Source organism: Nothobranchius furzeri, chromosome 7, assembly GCF_043380555.1.
Source record: "Nothobranchius furzeri strain GRZ-AD chromosome 7, NfurGRZ-RIMD1, whole genome shotgun sequence".
Classification (NCBI taxonomy): Eukaryota; Metazoa; Chordata; class Actinopteri; order Cyprinodontiformes; family Nothobranchiidae; genus Nothobranchius; species Nothobranchius furzeri.
This window is the reverse complement of record NC_091747.1, coordinates 24,628,463-24,646,373: the sequence shown is the minus strand read 5'-3', so window position 1 is coordinate 24,646,373 and position 17,911 is coordinate 24,628,463. Positions and strand designations below refer to the sequence as shown.

At 44.3% G+C, this 17,911-nt stretch overlaps 1 protein-coding gene across 1 annotated transcript in view; it reads right to left on the bottom strand.

Annotated features, from left to right (window-relative positions):
• Nucleotides 1–575: 575 nt before the first annotated feature.
• Nucleotides 576–17,911, bottom strand: part of col6a3 (collagen, type VI, alpha 3) — an 88,360-nt gene continuing 71,024 nt past the window's right edge. The window contains exons 68-82 of the mRNA XM_070552935.1: nucleotides 15,125–15,187; nucleotides 13,784–13,816; nucleotides 13,667–13,703; nucleotides 13,557–13,568; nucleotides 12,969–13,462; nucleotides 12,787–12,889; nucleotides 10,339–11,040; nucleotides 10,149–10,248; nucleotides 10,014–10,069; nucleotides 9,279–9,539; nucleotides 9,117–9,176; nucleotides 8,213–8,398; nucleotides 7,824–7,883; nucleotides 1,535–1,720; nucleotides 576–1,255 (exon numbers count right to left, since the gene is read on the bottom strand). Of these exons, the coding sequence (XP_070409036.1) occupies nucleotides 1,215–1,255; nucleotides 1,535–1,720; nucleotides 7,824–7,883; nucleotides 8,213–8,398; nucleotides 9,117–9,176; nucleotides 9,279–9,539; nucleotides 10,014–10,069; nucleotides 10,149–10,248; nucleotides 10,339–11,040; nucleotides 12,787–12,889; nucleotides 12,969–13,462; nucleotides 13,557–13,568; nucleotides 13,667–13,703; nucleotides 13,784–13,816; nucleotides 15,125–15,187 (2,394 nt within the window). The 3' untranslated portion in view covers nucleotides 576–1,214. The remainder of the gene's footprint in view (nucleotides 1,256–1,534; nucleotides 1,721–7,823; nucleotides 7,884–8,212; nucleotides 8,399–9,116; nucleotides 9,177–9,278; nucleotides 9,540–10,013; nucleotides 10,070–10,148; nucleotides 10,249–10,338; nucleotides 11,041–12,786; nucleotides 12,890–12,968; nucleotides 13,463–13,556; nucleotides 13,569–13,666; nucleotides 13,704–13,783; nucleotides 13,817–15,124; nucleotides 15,188–17,911) is intronic.

Genomic DNA, 17,911 nt, shown 5'->3' with positions numbered 1-17,911 from the left:
TCTCCTCAGCCCACCTGTTGGTCGTCAGTAATCACCTGCTCCTCATTCGAGGCCACCTCCCTGCGATAATGTTCCTCCTATTTCTCTCCTGTGCACCTTTCTGGTGTCGTCACCTGCACCTGGGTCCAGAACCAACCTAAATCATGACTACAGTGTTTTATATGAGCAGTAAAAACTGCAAATAATTATTATTTACATGGATTTAGTTGGTTGTAAACAGCTAGCTACCTTAGCACTTCCTGTTCTGAGGGAATCTCATGCAGGAAATCTCAAGTTTTTCACTGATGGTGGCTTTAAGGTTCATAAAGTTAGTTTCTGCATGAGCCTTTCAGCACCTGGTGGAGAACGTTTTTGTCCTGGTAGCTCATAGAAACATGTCCAAAGCTAGAAGACACATCTGGTCTCATCAGTTCATTATATTAAACCAATGGCAAAGATCCAATAATCTGACCCTTAAACATCCTAACAGCTCACATAAACCTGCTGGTTTCTCCTTGAACCAGTAAATAAACAGGATTTATTTTGAAGGTCTAAATCTGACCGCTCAAAGCAAAGAAATCAGTCAGTTGCTCAAGTTCATTAGAAAGTCTACTTCCTTTTATTTCCCACTTCCACACGTAAACTTCATGAAACCCAAAGGAAACGAGAACATTAAACCGTTTTACTTTACATTCTTTCTGACTTGGACGTTTTTCAGGAGGAAACAGATCGAGAAGTGCACTGAAACACCTGGGCAGGCAGGTGTGCAAACACACTCCTGATGTGGATTATTTAGAGATGTCAGGCTGAATTTCCACAGGGATCAAATACAATTTAAATCAAAGTTAAAATAACATGATGACTGCGTTTACTGATTTATCCACCATCTCAGTCCGATATATTCATATAAGTTTACTGCTGTCATAAAACAGCCCCTTTAAAACTTGTGTTACATCACGCTGCTGCACGTTTTTACTCCATTTGTAAAACAAACACACCAAATAGCACCAGGAAGATGAAACCATCCATGCAGCAAATCACAATTCTTTGATCTGGTTGTGAAAAAACAAAACAAACAAACAAACAAGCAAACAAATTAAAACTACTTCAAGACTTTGGGGGATAAAGTTCATGATTGTTGAGTCCAGTGCAGCCACCATTGCTTCTGCAATGCTTCCTTACAGTTTGGTTTTCCTAAAGAATTCCCCTAGAAACGGTTGGAATCTGGCCGTGTCCTATGTTTCCAGTGCGGGGACGATTCGCTGGTTGACTGGTGCTGAAGGGATGAGCGGAGGAGAGAAGGACATTTAGATTCTGCATCCCAAAAACAGCTCAGCTGGTTTCTTTATGTTAAATGCGGTTTTATTTTTGTTAGAAATGGTTCTAATAATTCATCAGAATTTTTTTAAAATTTTTTTACTCGTAGATAGCTTCCTGAACAGCCTCTGTTCAGTGAAATAGAGTTCATGCTCTCTAGGATTGATAAGCTAACTGCTAGCATTCATCATGTTGCTGATTTCTCACCAGGAGACTGATGGATGGAAAATAAACTCACCTGGTGCCCCACACGCCTTCTCACACTCCTCGTACGTGTCAAAGCGGTTCTGGTTGCCGCCACAGCCTCCGTACCAGAAACGGATGCAGTTCTTACTGGGAGCATCGTAGTGCCACTTCAGGACAAATTTGCCACACATTCCTTCATCTTTGGAAAGCTGACAAATGCCCACAGCTGTCAAAGACGCTGAAAGAAACACGAAAACGAGGTTGAATTCCTGAAAACATTCCCAGGTTCATACATCCTTTATTTAGCTTCAAGTAATTTGGAAAAACTAAATCATGAAGATCCCAAATTAAAGCTAACATCAGCGGAAGCATCGACTTGAATCTGGATTTTTCTACGAATTTGGTCGTCTGGAGACAAACGGAGGAGGAGAACCAGGGCCGTGCAGAGACCTTTGAAGGGGCGGGTGCTCAAAGTTCAAAAGGGCCACATATAGAGCAAAGATTTTAAACAGATTCACTATCCAACAAGTTAAAAATTTAGATAGGGAGACCCTTGGTTTCAAACAACATAATGTAAACTAGGAAAAATATGTCATTAATTAAGGTAACGTTATTTCATAAACAGTTGTTTTAGTTTTTAAAGCTGACTTATGTTACAACCACATTTTTCCCCTGATCTGAATCCAAGTTGTTTGATTTTTGATTATCTTCCAATACTGAGTCCTGTTCTGATACCAGGTGGTGATGCAATGCATTAAAAAAGAAGAAAAAAAATGGAGAAAGTCCCATAGTCATCATCACAAAATGGTGATCTCATTGGAGGGGAGCGGTGAGCTGCAGCAGTGGTTGGTGATTAAGGTGGATTTTCTTTGTGACGTTTCCATAATGTTATAAAATTTGCTGATGCAGATGATCAGTTATCTCCTCCGTTTCGTTCTCCGCTCTCCCGTCGCGGTTCGCTCCGTTTCCTGTGATGCCGAAAAGCCAGTTTCCCTCTAATAGGGATTTTCGGAATAACATGAATTACATTGTTAATACCTCGTTGGAAAGCTTGTTTCATGTGCTTTTAGAAACCGTTTGAGTTATTTTAACTCGATCAGCCATTCAGAAGTTATGATGTGGAGAATCTCGTGTGCTCTTTTCTGTCTCAGACATGCTGACTCTGCTCTACATGCACTAACCACGGACTCAAATGTTAATGTAAACAAAAGCTCTGATATTAAAATCCATCACCGGTTTCAGTCGTCTCCATGGCGAGATTTAGAGCGAAAGCAGGGACAGCCAATCACACGTTGGCATGACGCGGCAGAGCTAATCAGTGAGCTTGTGGGTGGGTCTAAGGGTTCAGCTTGAGGAGCTGCCTCCACATGGTCCTAGTGCCTATCCTGTATCCAAGTATGACAGTTTTGGACAGTAAAATCTGACGGAAGACCGAAAAACGGGCACTTCGGACAAAAGGGGCAGGTGCGCAAGCACCCCCCTCCCCCTCCCCCCTGCACGCGCCTGAGGAGAACAGAAACTTTTTCCATGTGTGTGATGGGACAGACAGATCTGGTCTGGTCCCATCTCAGTGAAGAGGCAGGTGGCGCACATTAGACGGATAACAGGGCGGGGCGAGCCACCCAATAAAAGGCAGCTGTCTGCTCCTCCAGCAGGACAGCTCTTGTGTGACACCTCAGGTGCTGGTGTGTGTTGGGACTCCAACTACAAGCAGCGATAGTACTCTCCCTCCTGTGTTTCTTGTGCGGCATTAGCTAATACTCGTTGCTCCATCTTAATGCGTTTGGTATCGTGTGATCGCAGACTGGATCACTGTGGATATGCTGTTACAGCGTTAAACTGCACCCAGGTACTCCTAATCAGATCTCTGCCTGTGTGTGTGGCAGCCGTATTTAGGCTGATCTGACTCAGCCGTGCTACAACCGTAAGTCTTTGCCTTTGATTGGGGAGGGTTGTACTGATCCAGGGGGACTGTCTTGTCTCTCGCCGGTGCTCACTAGTCCCGAAGAAAGGAGACAACGCTGCTTGTGTAACTTGTGCTGGAAGCCATTTTTATTTTCTCTCTCGCGCCAACCCCTCAACCCCCTTAGAGGGCGCTCTCGGCTAGCATGTTATTACAGCCACCACCATAACATCCCTCTTTCTAAGAATATAACATTACCTCAAAGCTGAACTCTGGAAACTATCGCTCGTTACATTGACATATGTGTATATGGCTATAATAAACTTTGTAACACACTTTTCTCTCAACACCCACAATCATTTATTTGAACGTATCTCACAAACTAGTTATGAAGGTAGGGTAGACTTCCCATTCCTTCCACTGAGTGAGGGGATTATTATGCCCCAGGCTGGTCATTCAGTTGTCCAAAGCTACATTCTACCTAACAACAAAGTCTTTAAAGTACCTCGGAGGATTCCGGTCTACCCCCGGCATGTGAACCAGGTGTAGGGTTGGCTTCAGGCAGAACAGTACCCAACTCGTCCTCTGGACCAGTCTTAAGTCCCCTTTAAAGGAACCAGATGACTCTTGTTCCGTTGTAAGACTCCACTTGGCGCCTGGACCAGATAAGAACGTGGAGCGTCTGTTCTGGCCGTAACAGTCCCACTTTCTATCAGGTCCGTAATCCAAACCTGGTCCCCTAGATGAAGACCCGGGAGATTGCGGGCTCGATGTCTGTGGTTGAACCATCTCCCCTTTTTCTCTCTCTCTTTCCGTTCTCTCTCTCTCAAAGAGCCGATATCAGGCCATCTTGGCCCGAGGCAGGATGGGAGAATTAGCACAGTCGTCCGAAGTTGTCTTCCCATCTGGAGCTTGGCAGGGCTGTGACCATTGGCTAGCGGTGTGGCCCTGTATGCCAAAAGTGCAAGGTATGGATCGCTCTCTTTCTGCAGGAGGTTTTTTACCGTCCTCACGGCTCGCTCTGCCTCTCCGTTGCTCTGAGGAAACCTTGGACTAGAGGTGGAATGGACAAAGCCCCACTTGGAAGCAAACTTCTGGAAGCACTCTGATGAGAACTGTGGTCCATTGTCACTCCGAACCTCTCCTGGAATGCCATGTCTCGCGAACATAGACTTCATAAGTTCAACCACTAAGAGAGACGTAGAATGTTTGAGCTTAGCTACTTCTATAAATCTGCTGAAATAGTCCACCACCAACAGGTACTGGTCATCCTTCCAGCAGAACAAATCAGCTCCCACCAACTCCCACGGACGTGTCGGGAAAGGAGTGGGCATAAGCGTTTCTCTGTGCAACTGCCTCTCCTTCGCACACACATCACATCCTAGCACAAGCTCCTGCAGTTGTGCACTGAGTCCTGGCCACCACACTGACTGCTTGGCTCTCGCCCAGGACTTGGCGATGCCCTGGTGTCCTGTGTGCAGTCTGTCCAAAATGTCTTGTTGCAGTGCCTTGGGAATGACTATTTGCGTCCCCTTCAGTAACAAATTATTGTCCACTGTGAGGTCCCCTATATGTTGATGATAAGGAAAACACATTCCTGGAACCTTGTGTTTATCCGGCCAGCCGGTCCGATAAAATTCTTTCACCAGTTTCAAGTTTCATGTTCGGGGGCGGATGAAATGCTGAAACAAAGCCTGTTAAAACAGAATCTCCCGAATGGTGCAATGAACGTCGTTAGTAGTGCCGATTCTCTTGACATCGGAATTTGCCAGAATCCTGAGTTCGCGGTGTGTTCTGAGAAGATCTTTGCGCCTTGAAGCTGACCCAACGTATGTTTGACTGATGGTAGCATGTGGTGCTCCTGCTTGACTGAGTTATTCAGTTTCGTCAGGTCGACACACACGCGTACCTCGTTCTCGGCTTGCTTCAGAATCGGAACCATTCCGGCACACCAATCTGTAGGCTGTTCCACTCTGGAAATCACCCCCAACTCCTCCATGTGAGTTAACTCTCTCTTAACTTTTGGTAGCAGAGGTAGTGGAATACGTCGGGGTGCTGTCAACGCGAATGGTTTGGCATCTTCCTTGAGTTCGATCTTGTACTCCCCCTCCATTTTGCCTAAACCACTGAACAGTTTTGGAATGCGTTGCTTCACTGCTTCTACTGACACTGCCTCTACTCTAGCCACTAACCCTAAGACTACGCTTGCAGGGCGGCTGAGTAAACCCTGTGTCAGGCCCGAAACTACATACACAGACTGAACTGAGGACTTTTTCCCAGTGCTTATGTTAGCTTCAAACTTCTCTTTCACTACTAGCTGTGACATTCCTGCTCCATATAGTTTCAGTTTGGTCGGCTGTAGCTGCGGTCTCTGTGCTAACGCATAGAAATTCTTTGGGAGGACTGTGACATCTGCTCCTGTGTCTATTTTAAGCATACAGTCTAGATTGTTTACTTTAACGGAAGTGATCCAAGCATCCTCTGACTGATATGAAGCTACCGAGCCTAAAAATGCGACTTCACCCTTGCTGTTGTCATCAAGGCCTGCAGCTCTGATTTCTCTGACTGCCCCTGACCTACACACTCGAGCATAGTGTCCTTTTTTCTTGCATACATTGCAGATTACTTCCCTGGCTGGGCACGTGTCTACTATGATAGGGTGTTTTACCACATCTGTTGCATCGTTGTGTATCACGTCCCCGTGTCCTTGTTTCATCAACTTCACTGGTTTGTGGAACGTTTTTGCAAACGGTTTCTTTTCGACTTTGATGCTATCCACATTGCAGGGGTTTTCCTGTTTGAAGTTATTTTTCATAAGGTCCTGCTGTTTCCTCACCGGTTCACTTTGACGGATCCTCGTGATCGCCTTGTCCAACGTGAGATCCGCATCCATCTGTAGTGACTCAGAAAGCTGCTTGTCCCTTATCCCGACTACCAGTCGGTCTGTAATCATTTCGCTGTGCAATGTCCTGTAACCACAGTGCTCCGCTAGGGCATACAGTGATGTAATAAAGCAGTCTGCTGTCTCTCCCAGTTCTTGTTGTCTTTGGTTAAACTTAGCGTGTTCAAAAATAACGTTTCCTCTCACCACAAAATGTTCCTCCAGCTTGGCAACCGTTGTGTCATAGATGTTCGCCTCCTCTACTGTCATGTTTAATGATGTGAGCACATCCTTGGCTTCTTCCCCCATTGTGTAGATCAACGTGTTCACTTGGTTTTCTTCTGGCTGTAACTCGATTCCAGAGGCAATCCTGAACCTTTCGAAATGTTTAATCCACTTCGGCCACTCTTCTGGCTTCTTGAAATCAAACTTCGGTGGCAGCGCGACCTGAAACGCCATTAGGCCCGCTGCGGACATATTGTTCCGTGCTAAAGCTAACTGGTGCAGCTAACTACTTATTAGCTCCCGTTCGCTTCGCACTCCAAGCTCTTCCCTTGAAGACAACGCAAGTACCTCCGGTCAGCAAGAACAAAGCCTCTCGCTACTCCGGCCGACTTCTGACACCATGTCTTGTCTCTCGCCGATGCTCACTAGTCCCGAAGAAAGGAGACGACGCTGCTCGTGTAACTTATTCTGGAAGCCATTTTTATTTTCTCTCTCGCGCTAACCCCTCAAACCCTTTAGAGGTCGCTCTTGGCTACCATGTTATTACAGCCACCACCATAACAGGGACCATGCCATTTTTTTTTTTTTTTTTTGCAGTGTGGCTGCCCATCTGTGTGTCGAGAGTCGCTATTCCATTCAGCTTTGCCCGCAGTGATGCCACCCAGAGTAGCGGAGCATTTGACGGTATCGGCGGCGCACTGGCCCTCCTGCTGCTCCATCTCGCCATCCCGCCGTGACCAATCTCATCTCCAGAGCCGGTTGAGGGCCCAGAGGGCTCTTCACTGCTGTTCTGTCTGTATGGATTTGTTTCGCCTACAGTGATTGGTGTTAATTAGTTGTCGGGCGTCGGGCGCCTGGTTGACGGGGCAACCACCAGAACGCTCACAGGGTTGAAAGCATGCATCCCGATTTTGTCTATGTATGACTGTATTTTTTATATGTTTTATTATTAGTTGGTGTGTTTGGTGTGTCTAAGCTTAGTCGGTTTAACTTCCTCCAGCATTTGTTGGCCCTAGGCCAACGTGGTTAATTCCTGTGAACGAACTGGGAATAATTGAACTCCAAGCCCGTAAACTCCACCTGTATGGGTTTTAGCTTAGATTTTTAATAAAGATGTGTTTATCTGAAAGAAACCATCTGTTCCCATTGTGATTTCCTTAACCTACGGGCCTTTTTCCCTTCCCTGGGGGGTGGGGGGGTTAACCCAGGGTGGCGTTGCTACAATATTTTTATCCTTAATTCATTTATTCCGCTATGTCTTTCTTGCCACATGTGGATTTATTATTTATGTTTGCTCTCTCACAAAGGTTAGTTAAGACTCAGAGGCCTCACCCGGAGATGGAACGATCTCCACCTGCTGCATCTGCTGCTCCTCCAGATCAGGCTCCACTGCTGCAACACCACGAAACAAGAGTGTTAGATTATATCGGAAGAGCAGACGTTCATTTAGGAGAAAGTAAAGATGAAGACTAAATCTTCCTGGAAGCTCCGATGGAAAACGTTTTCCGTCTGACGTTTGTAGCAGACTTGTAATTCCAGGACAAAACAGAAATGTTCTTTTGGGAAATGAGAAGTTATTTTTTATACATCTTAGCAAGCTGTTTTTCTTATGGTTCAATGAACATTTAACCCCACACATAAATAAATATTAGCGCCATGGATTCAATGTGAATCCACCACGGTGAACGGACACTCCTGCAGAATTCCCAGCAACAACTCACCTGACTTCACGCAGTTTTTCAAGCAACCAGCTTCTGTGTCGAACCTATTTTCATTTCCTCCACAACCTCCATACCAGAACTCAGCACAGAACCCATTTTTCCTGTCAAAGAACCACTTAGCCTGATAGGCTTTGCACGGCAATCCGGGATCATAGTCAAGAGAGCACGGGTCTGCAAGTTGGTTAGCTAGAACATGCAAGAACAGCATAAAACACAGAAGAAGAGATGGGACGAAGAACAGACAGGGAGAGAGTCTGGGTTAGGATTTAACGGAGATACAAACAAATAAACAAGCAGTTAAATGTGTTTTATTGTTTTTTATAACTGAATCATCCTGTGAAGAGAGAAAAAACAGCTCTGAATGTGAGGTTTGAGGAAAACGGCATCATTTTAAAAGCATTAAAATTCAAACTGCCAGCAGCGTGAAAGTGGATTAATTCTGAGTTTCTGTGAGGAAGTTGAGACGTTAGAGACCACAGCTGTTAGTTAGTCATCAGTGATGTGGTCTAGAGGAGAATTGAAACATTTACGGACTTTTGTTTGGGATCAAACAGAAATTCACCAGATTTAATGTTCTAATTTCCATGGGAATGTTTTGTTATTATTCCTAAGTATAGATGCTCTATAGCTGTGAAAGGAGGCAGATTTCAGCCCAAGTCAGATCAGATTTCCTCTAAAACAATAACGTTTGTTATTTTAATTCATCAGTAGTGTTGGGATGCTTTTACTCCATCTGCCTGGTTGGTCGCAGACTAAATATATTTTCAGCAAAAGCACTAAATAACCTTTGCTGCTGTTTTGTTTTCAGTCCAGAGTTTATTTTTTCTGAAACTGAACTAAATACTGCTAATAACTGATGATGTTTCTCAACACTCAGACGAGCGCTGCCTGCAGAGATGCTCACCGGTCTCCGGTGTCTCCAGTGGTGAGGTGTTTACGGTGCTGCTGCCGGGACTTGATGCTTCTGTCGGATAAAACACACTAGTTGACGTTTGTCATTAATGACTAAATAAACAACGAGGTAAATTATTTTCGGTCTGTTCTGCATCATTTGCTCGTCACTTACTGGTTTTCATTATTCCTTTGCGCGTGGAGACGATCTGGCCCTCGGCCGTGTGGGCCGTGACCACAACGTGGTAAGTCTGAGAACTTTCCAGGTTGTCCAAAGAGATCTCTGTGCCTGAAACGTTGGACTTCAGGACTAGAGCGTGATCCTGCAGGCGAGTCACAACTACCTCAAAGTAGACGAAGAGTTTGGGGTCAGCGTTGCTCCAACGCAGCTCCAGACTGTTGGAGGTGACGTTGGAGACGTGCAGCTCGTCTGCGTCTGAAAGGTAGAACACACAGTGTTACTGTTAAAGCTGCTGCCAGTGGCTAATAAGGGTCACCATGGTAACTGCACAATTGAAAATGAGCCTCAAACAAACAGCTGATGTGCAAAAAAATCAGTTGTATCTAAAAAACATCCTGAACCAGCAAAAAAGACCTTTAAATCAGTGCTAAGCTGCAAATGATCAAATATCTATCAGAAGTGAGATCTGGTTGCCATGGTACTGTATGACTTTCATGTAATTTTGAGGTTTTTAGGTTCTTAATCAAATCTGATCATTTAGAAAATTTGAAACAAACGTTTTTCTTTGTTTTGGTGCAAAAGTGAAGCCTGCTGAGCTGAAACGGGTCTTCCCGTTTTGGGTGGATTATTCCTGAATCAGAGCTTCACGTGTCTGAATAAATCCTGAGTTGTTTATATGTTGATGAAGACCTTCAGCTTATGGCGACTAAACAGGAAGTTAATCCTCACCGTTGTGTTTTCGTTCAATGACTGCCTGGTGGCTCTCATGATGTTTCTGAAGTTTCCTGGAAATAAAGGGTTAAAGAGTTAGAGGACAAGTAAACAGTGGGACATTAATGAGACATTTGGCGTCTCAGAGCTCACTCCTGCTGGTGCTGATGCTGCAATGGCGCCTGGGGGCTCTTTAACGGCTGGTCACTCTGTAGCCACTTGCAGTTTGTGGACTGTTCGGGGGGCGTCTCAACTACGACATCATAGAAGTTATAAAATATGGTTTTAGATCGTGAAACTAATGACATTCATGGAGAAATGATGAGTTTGATGTCAAACTTACTGCTGATGTATTTTGGCAACAGCTGGCCGAACATCTGGATGTGTTTGTCATAAAATTGAGAAATCTTGTCCAACCTCTTGAAGAAGACATCCGAAGGCTCGGTGGCCATTCGTGACAGGATGTGAACATCCTTCGGACTCAGCGTCTGACCCACACCCAGGATGACCAGGAAGTAGCCGCGGCACTTGACCTCTGTGGCGATGCGAATCAGCTGCGCCTCTTCCTCTTCTATGCTTCCTGTCACAAACAGCACAAGGACCTTCCTGTCCCGGTGGAGCGGTGCCTTCTCAAACACGTCCTCCACCGTGGATTCAATGGCTGCCGCCAACGCTCTTCCGCCCTCCAGCTGCTGTGTCTTCTCCAGCAGGAATTTGACGATGTCCTGAGCTGAATGGTGCTCAGTCAAACCGATGTCCACCTGAATGGGAGAGCCTGTTTTGTTGTGGACGAATGTGTAAGGAGCCTGCTGGATGACTGACACTCTGGCGTGGTGAAGGGACGACGTTGGGTTTGAAGACACGTGGAGTGATTCTACCATGTGAGCTATGTATCGCTTAATCTCAATGAAGAAGGATGGATAAGTGGACTCAGAGCTGTCCAATAAGAAAGCCATATCGATGTCAATGTCAGAGGTCACCGACCTCCGGTCCCGGCTGGCCGACGGGGGAATGTAGTCACACATTTGGTCCAGAGAGCAGAAATCTAAAATAAGACAGAAGGTACTAAGATTAATACAACCTTTCTATATTATAACACAAAAATCTTCTCCAATCAGAAAGCTCTTGCTTTTTAGAAAAGGTTTAAAAATAACAACTGGACTCTTTGTGCAGAGGCTACATGGTAGCTCTGCTGCCTCACTGAAAGTAGGTTACAGGTTCAACACTCAGCTGTGCTCTTCATGTGAAGTTTGCATGTAGCGTTCATGGGATTTCTGCAGGTACTCCAGGGGATGGATGGATGGATGGATGGGTGGATGGGTGGATGGGTGGATGGGTGGATGGATGGATGGATGGATGGATGGATGGATGGATGGATGGGTGGATGGGTGGATGGGTGGATGGGTGGATGGGTGGATGGATGGATGGATGGATGGATGGATGGATGGGTGGATGGGTGGATGGGTGGATGGGTGGATGGGTGGATGGGTGGATGGATGGATGGGTGGATGGGTGGATGGATGGATGGGTGGGTGGATGGATGGATGGATGGATGGGTGGATGGGTGGATGGATGGATGGATGGATGGATGGATGGATGGGTGGATGGGTGGATGGATGGATGGGTGGATGGGTGGATGGATGGATGGATGGATGGGTGGATGGATGGATGGGTGGATGGGTGGATGGATGGATGGGTGGATGGGTGGATGGATGGATGGATGGATGGATGGGTGGATGGGTAGATGGATGGATGGATGGATGGATGGATGGGTGGATGGATGGATGGGTGGATGGGTGGATGGATGGATGGATGGATGGGTGGGTGAATGGATGGATGGATGGATGGATGGATGGATGGATGGATGGAGGGTGGATGGGTGGATGGATCCTGGCTCTGCTATTGGCCCTTTCCACTACTCAGTACAGTTCTACTCAACCCTGCACACCATTCAGTGCCTGACACTTCCTGGCATGTTTTTGGTTCGGCTCGGTTTACTTGGACCCACTTTGAAGCAGGTACTAAAAACCGGGTGGAGCAACAAATAATTTATTACATGTCCACCTCAGTGGACAGCGTGCATTCTGAACATGAAATATGTTGGCTTGGCTTACTGAAGTCCAAATGGAGGGGGCTCGAATTCAATAAAGTCTTCAACAGCTGTGCTTAATAGCAAAACATAAATAAATAACTATTTTGAAATAGACAGACAGACAGACAGACAGACAGACAGACAGACAGACAGACAGACAGACAGACAGACAGACAGATAGATAGATAGATAGATAGATAGATAGATAGATAGATAGATAGATAGATAGATAGATAGATAGATAGATAGATAGATAGATAGATAGATAGATGATAGATAGATAGATAGATAGATAGTCCTGGCGAAAAGAAAACTTGTATTAAACAAAGGTCAGTTCTCTCTGTAAAGTCAGAGGTACAGAAGAGGATTAGAGCCACTGAAAAGAAAAGAAAAAAGAAAAGAAAGAGAATTCTGACTTTTTCCCTGAATTCCCCGTCAGAATTCTGAGATAAATGTAACAATTTTCTCTTTTCTTTTTTTTTTTTTGTTAGTGGCTCTAATCCTCTTCCATACAGAGTAGAAATAAATGAAGATAATCTAGAGCACAAAAAGTCTCAATATTAATCCCCCCCCCACACACACACACACACACACACACTCTATACGGTCAGCGAATTGTCCGCTCCCAACCCCATGACCCAGTCTCACTCTTTGAAATTTTCAAAAGTTGGCAGCGCTGCAGCTCATTACACATCTTACCAAAGCAAACGTGGCAGGTGATGATCTTCTGGAGGACTGTGTTGTACTGGGAGCTTCCAATGGCAGGAAGGACTATAACCTGGGCCAGAGCGGTGTTGTTGACCTGATGAACAGAGAAAAAACAGACATGTTTCAGCATGAAGGAGGGACTCGGTGTAGCGAGTAGTTTGGTCTGGTTCTACCTGCACTGCTCTGCTGAGGGCCCTGTCCTCTCGGTTCACCAACAACAAAGTGGCTATTCCAGCATCGTGGAGGCGGAGAGCTGCATTAGTTATTGCTTGTGTCGGACCGGTCCGAGGACCAACAAAGAAGACTGCCACTTTCCTCATTAGGAAACCACTGCGCACCCTTTTGAACGTGTTCTGGGCCACAAAGCTCATGGCGGTGTCCAGGCTCTGAGCCTTGGTGGACCTGGGATTCTGGAGACCCTCGATCCGCTCCACCAGCGCACGTTTCTTAATGGCATCAGCAAACCGGATTTCTGTGATCACATCGCTGCTAAAGAGGGTCAGAGCAACCCGAGCTCCTCTCGGACAGTTGCTCTCAGCGATGGTCATGTTTCTGACCAGGTGAGCCACCGTGTTACGCATGTTGTTGAAAACTGGGCGATCGACGCTCTGAGAGATGTCCAGGGCGAAGGCCAGCTCGGTGGGGTAGAGGGGGCATTCCTGCTGACCTAATAAACATAAACATCTGGTTTACTGAACAGCAACAGGGAAAACTGCAGGTGCCAAACGTCAATGTTCATTAAAAATATGGTATTTACTCACCATAACAGCAAGCTGATGGAGAAAAGTACAAAATATGTGTTTAGATGTTTTAACTCCATCACCTCGCAAGAACTTCCTCACATTTCTAAGCTATGAATAAAAATACTCACGGCAGTTGTCTCTGATCTTCTTAACCAGGTCACATTGCTGACGGAAACAAGAGAGAACAGGAATCAGTCAAGGCAGACGTGTCTTCTTAAGAAACATTTCCTTAAAGCTGGACTCACCACAACACCTGGTCCTCTGGGTCCTTTGGAGCCCTTCAGGTAGAAAAAGTGTTGCATTACTAGTTAAAGAGACAGACTAACATCTGGATCTGAACCAACAGGTGTCCAGGTGTCTGACAGCTCATGCTCTTTGTTTTTATACTGGCCAAGGTCTAATTTCCATCTGCAGTCCCAAAGGGCCAGTTCACACAATTACATAACACACACACACACACACACACACACACACACACACACACACACACACACACACACAGTTCTGTCTTCCTAAAAGATCATTAAAACATTTAAATGATGCCGGGCCTACAGATGAGCACATAACCAGTGTTGGACCTGTGCCTTAAAAGAGTTGAATGTAGAACACTCTCTGAGTTTGAGGGAATCTATTCCACAGTTGTAGCTCGCGTGGCCCTGTCCTGATTGTGTGTGCGTGTGTGTGTGTGTGTGTGTGTGTGTGTGTGTGTGTGTGTGTGTGTGTGTGTGTGTGTGTGTGTGTGTGTGTGTGCGCGTGCATGCGCGTGCATGCGTGTGTGTGTATGTGTGTGTGTGTGTGTGGTGATAAATGTTGTAAATGCTGTTATTTGATTGTCTCTAAAAGTCCAACCAAGGACTAGGTTTGCTAATTAGCCTCTGGCTAGAAAACCTCTGTACAGAACAATGGCTGCATTGCCCTTACATGTAACTTTGTCTTTTGTGCTGTCCTTGTCTATAAAAACAAACTGAACTAAAATTCCTTTTACATTTAGCGGTGGTGGGGCGAGGGAGTGTGGGACTCTACAAATCAGACGGAGTTTTTTTTTTAAGATTCAGCATGTAATCAATGAACTTGATACCGGCAGGTTCCTCTGCTGATCATGTTGATGTTATCAGGGTTTGGTCTGATTACTGGTGCTGCAGCGTTTTTGGTTGGGAATAAAGTCGTTTTCAGGTTCTTTTTACCAAGAAGCCATTGTCTTTGATTTGACTTAATCAGTTGTCTGGGGGGTTTCTCCCGCTGCATTACAGCTTTGTCACAGTTTTCAGTTTGTTTTACATCGTTGTTTGACTTTCACAACCACACACTCAGCTGTTTCTCCTTTTAATTTTATGTTTGTTTGATTTTTCTGTTTGTTTAGAATTATGTTTGATTTTTATTCCCCATTAAAAATCCAATAAAAATTTTGTAAACTTAATCTTTCTTGTTTATACAATGAACACTTTTATTAATATATTTTTTCTACAACAACTATAATAATAATAATAATAATAATAATAATGCTACTTGCAGGAAACACCTCCTTACAAGTCCTATCCAGTATAATTTTTCTTCATGAGGCATCATTCCCAGCTCCAGGTACTTACATAAGGTCCAGGATATCCAGGTTCTCCCCGCTGTCCTGGTGAGCCTTCATTCCCAGATACACCCTGTAAAGAGTAGATGAAATGACAAAATGTTCACTTCCCCTCTGAAGTGGGAAAATAACAATATAGGGGTTGAAAATAATGTTTAAGGGGTGAAAGAATGGTGCCCCTTCTGGTTTTAGGGCCTTACATGGACAAGCACCATCATACATTAGTGATCTTCTTAGTCCCTACACCTCCAGTAGGTCCCTGATGTCCAGTGACCAAAGCCTAGTGGTTGTGCAGCACCAGGCTAAAGACCAAAGGTGACAGATCATCTGCTGCTGTGGCCCCCAGACTCTGGACCTCTTTCTCCTGAGCATGAGATCAGTGGACTCAGTGGTCTCCTTTAAAAAGCAGCTGACAGGGTATCTGCAGGTTTAAGGGAGCCAAATTTAAGACTTTTTAAGACCTTTTTAAGGCCACGTTGACCAAATTTAAGCCATTTTTTTAATTTAATTTAAACTATAATTTCCAGCTATTGCCTGGAACCGATGCTAACCACATCGTGAACGTGGGATTAGCCATCCAGTCACCATTAAACTTGCACTTCCCCATGGCGCAAGCTCCCACTAGCTTAACCAGCTAATGTGCTCATCTAAAAATAGCCCCCTTTCACAACCAGCTGAATGTGTACGGTTCCACTTATGTCAACATCATACACAAAAAATGCTGAACACTAATTAGAAATTCACAAAAATTTTATAGAAATAACAGAATCTTGTTTATTGGGTCTTTGGTAATTTAAGACCATTGGAAACTGTATTTAAGGATCATTTGTCATTTTTAAGGATTTTTAGGGCCTTAAATTTGGAAAAGCTCATTTAAGACTTTTTAAGGACCCGCGGATACCCCGAGCTGAAGACCCACCTGTTCAGGCTTGGTGTGACTGTATTCTGCTCTTTCTACCAATACCGCTGTTGATACAGGATCTGCTCGGGTGCAGGATCGGCTCGGGGTCCTTCGACTGCCGATGACGTCAAAGTAGTTGATTGGCTGAACATGAAGCTTACGGAAATTACGTTATCACGTTATGATTTTGATTGGTCAGAACAAATTTGCGATCGTAGTCTTAGCGGTTGTAATCCTGTAATCCAAAAATCAACACTTTTTGGAGAAAATGTGTTTGAATTTCCAAAGGAAATGTAAAATATAAGCAAATGATAAACGGTGACCCTCAAAAGCTCTTCATGTTGATGAAATGGGGCAAAATAAAATATAAGAACTTTATTGAAATACACCAAGCAATATTTTGAGTCAAAGCATGTATTTGGATAACAACTAAGGAAATATACAGATGAACTCCACATGAATACAAACAGATATGGCTTCACATATAAGAACTGTTCTATTTTTTTGTCAGTCCGATGTTGGTTTTATGCAGTTTCACATTCTTTACAAAACTAAGATAATATGGTGTTTTATTAACAAATTACAATTATGAAGAAAACATTTGGGTGTTAACAAACAAGAATTTATTAACAAAACTGCTGATGTCTTTCCAAAACTTATGTGTGAAAGCCGAGTAGATTAGCAGTAATGTGACGTCATCCGCAGTCGAAGGACCCGAGCCGGCCTGCACCCGAGCCGATCCTGTACCCACACCGCCTTTCCTGCGATCCACTGATTTCCCTCTTCCCTATTCATTTTCTATCTCCCTTTCCTTGCATTTTAAAATCACAATTCTTTTTAATATTTTCTTCTTCTAATTTTAACCATATTTTTAATCATTTTTTGAAGATTTTTTGTATTTAGAAATGTTTCTTCTTGTGACCGGGATTTTTATCGCGAGAGGCTCTATATAAAAGATCCTTTTCTTTCTTTTTTTAAATTGATATTTTGTACGCTGGCGCGTGTTCTGTATACATTTGTGTTTGTTTGCTTTTGGTTTGTTAAATAAAGTTGTAAGAAAAAAGTCCCCACTCAGGCGATGAGTCAAGAATTAGTGTTTGTGTGTGAGACCGGCTGCCTGTAGAAGGGTTGCAGACGAACAAGAAATAAAAGTACCGGACCGCAAGCTGTGGATCTATCTGGCATTCATGTATAGTCTGGATTTTACCAGTATATCCTGGAACCTGAGTGGTGAGTGCTTGTTTTTCTCTCCTTTAACAGGGCTTTTGCTAGCTGAAGCTAACAGCTCTGGCTAGTGCTAACAGAGGCTCGGCTACACCAGCATAGGGTTTACTGAAGCTGAAGTGGGCTGGAAAATTAGAGTGGCTACCATGTCACACATTATCACAGAAGCTCAGAACAGGAGTTACCTCCCACTTTTTTATTTCTTTTCTAATTTACAGAAAGTAAATAATTAGTATAATTAGAAAGTAGGTCACACAGATTTGACTTTTGGTATGCTACATTTGATCACCCAAGTTGCTAACGATAATGGTTAGCTTCTGCTAGGTCGGACATGCACTGCCCTCTCCTGGAAACAAATAAACAAACCCTTCCAATAGGGAGCCCAAGTCACTTCTGGACCATGGATCCCTGGAAGAACGAAACATTAATGCTAGTCAACAGGGCTAAAAATGCCATTTTCTAATTCCGCTTGTTTTGTGCCATGGATTTCACATATCATGTCTGTGAATTTTAAAGACACATTTTGTCACATATACTAAGAACGTGCTTATTTTTTGAATAGGGGAAAACACTATTTTAGGTTTTGTGTGAAAATAAGTCCAGGACTACAAATGTGCTTCACGAAAGTGATGTCATTGAACCAGACACTGAGAAAACTGAGGGAAAAGGGCT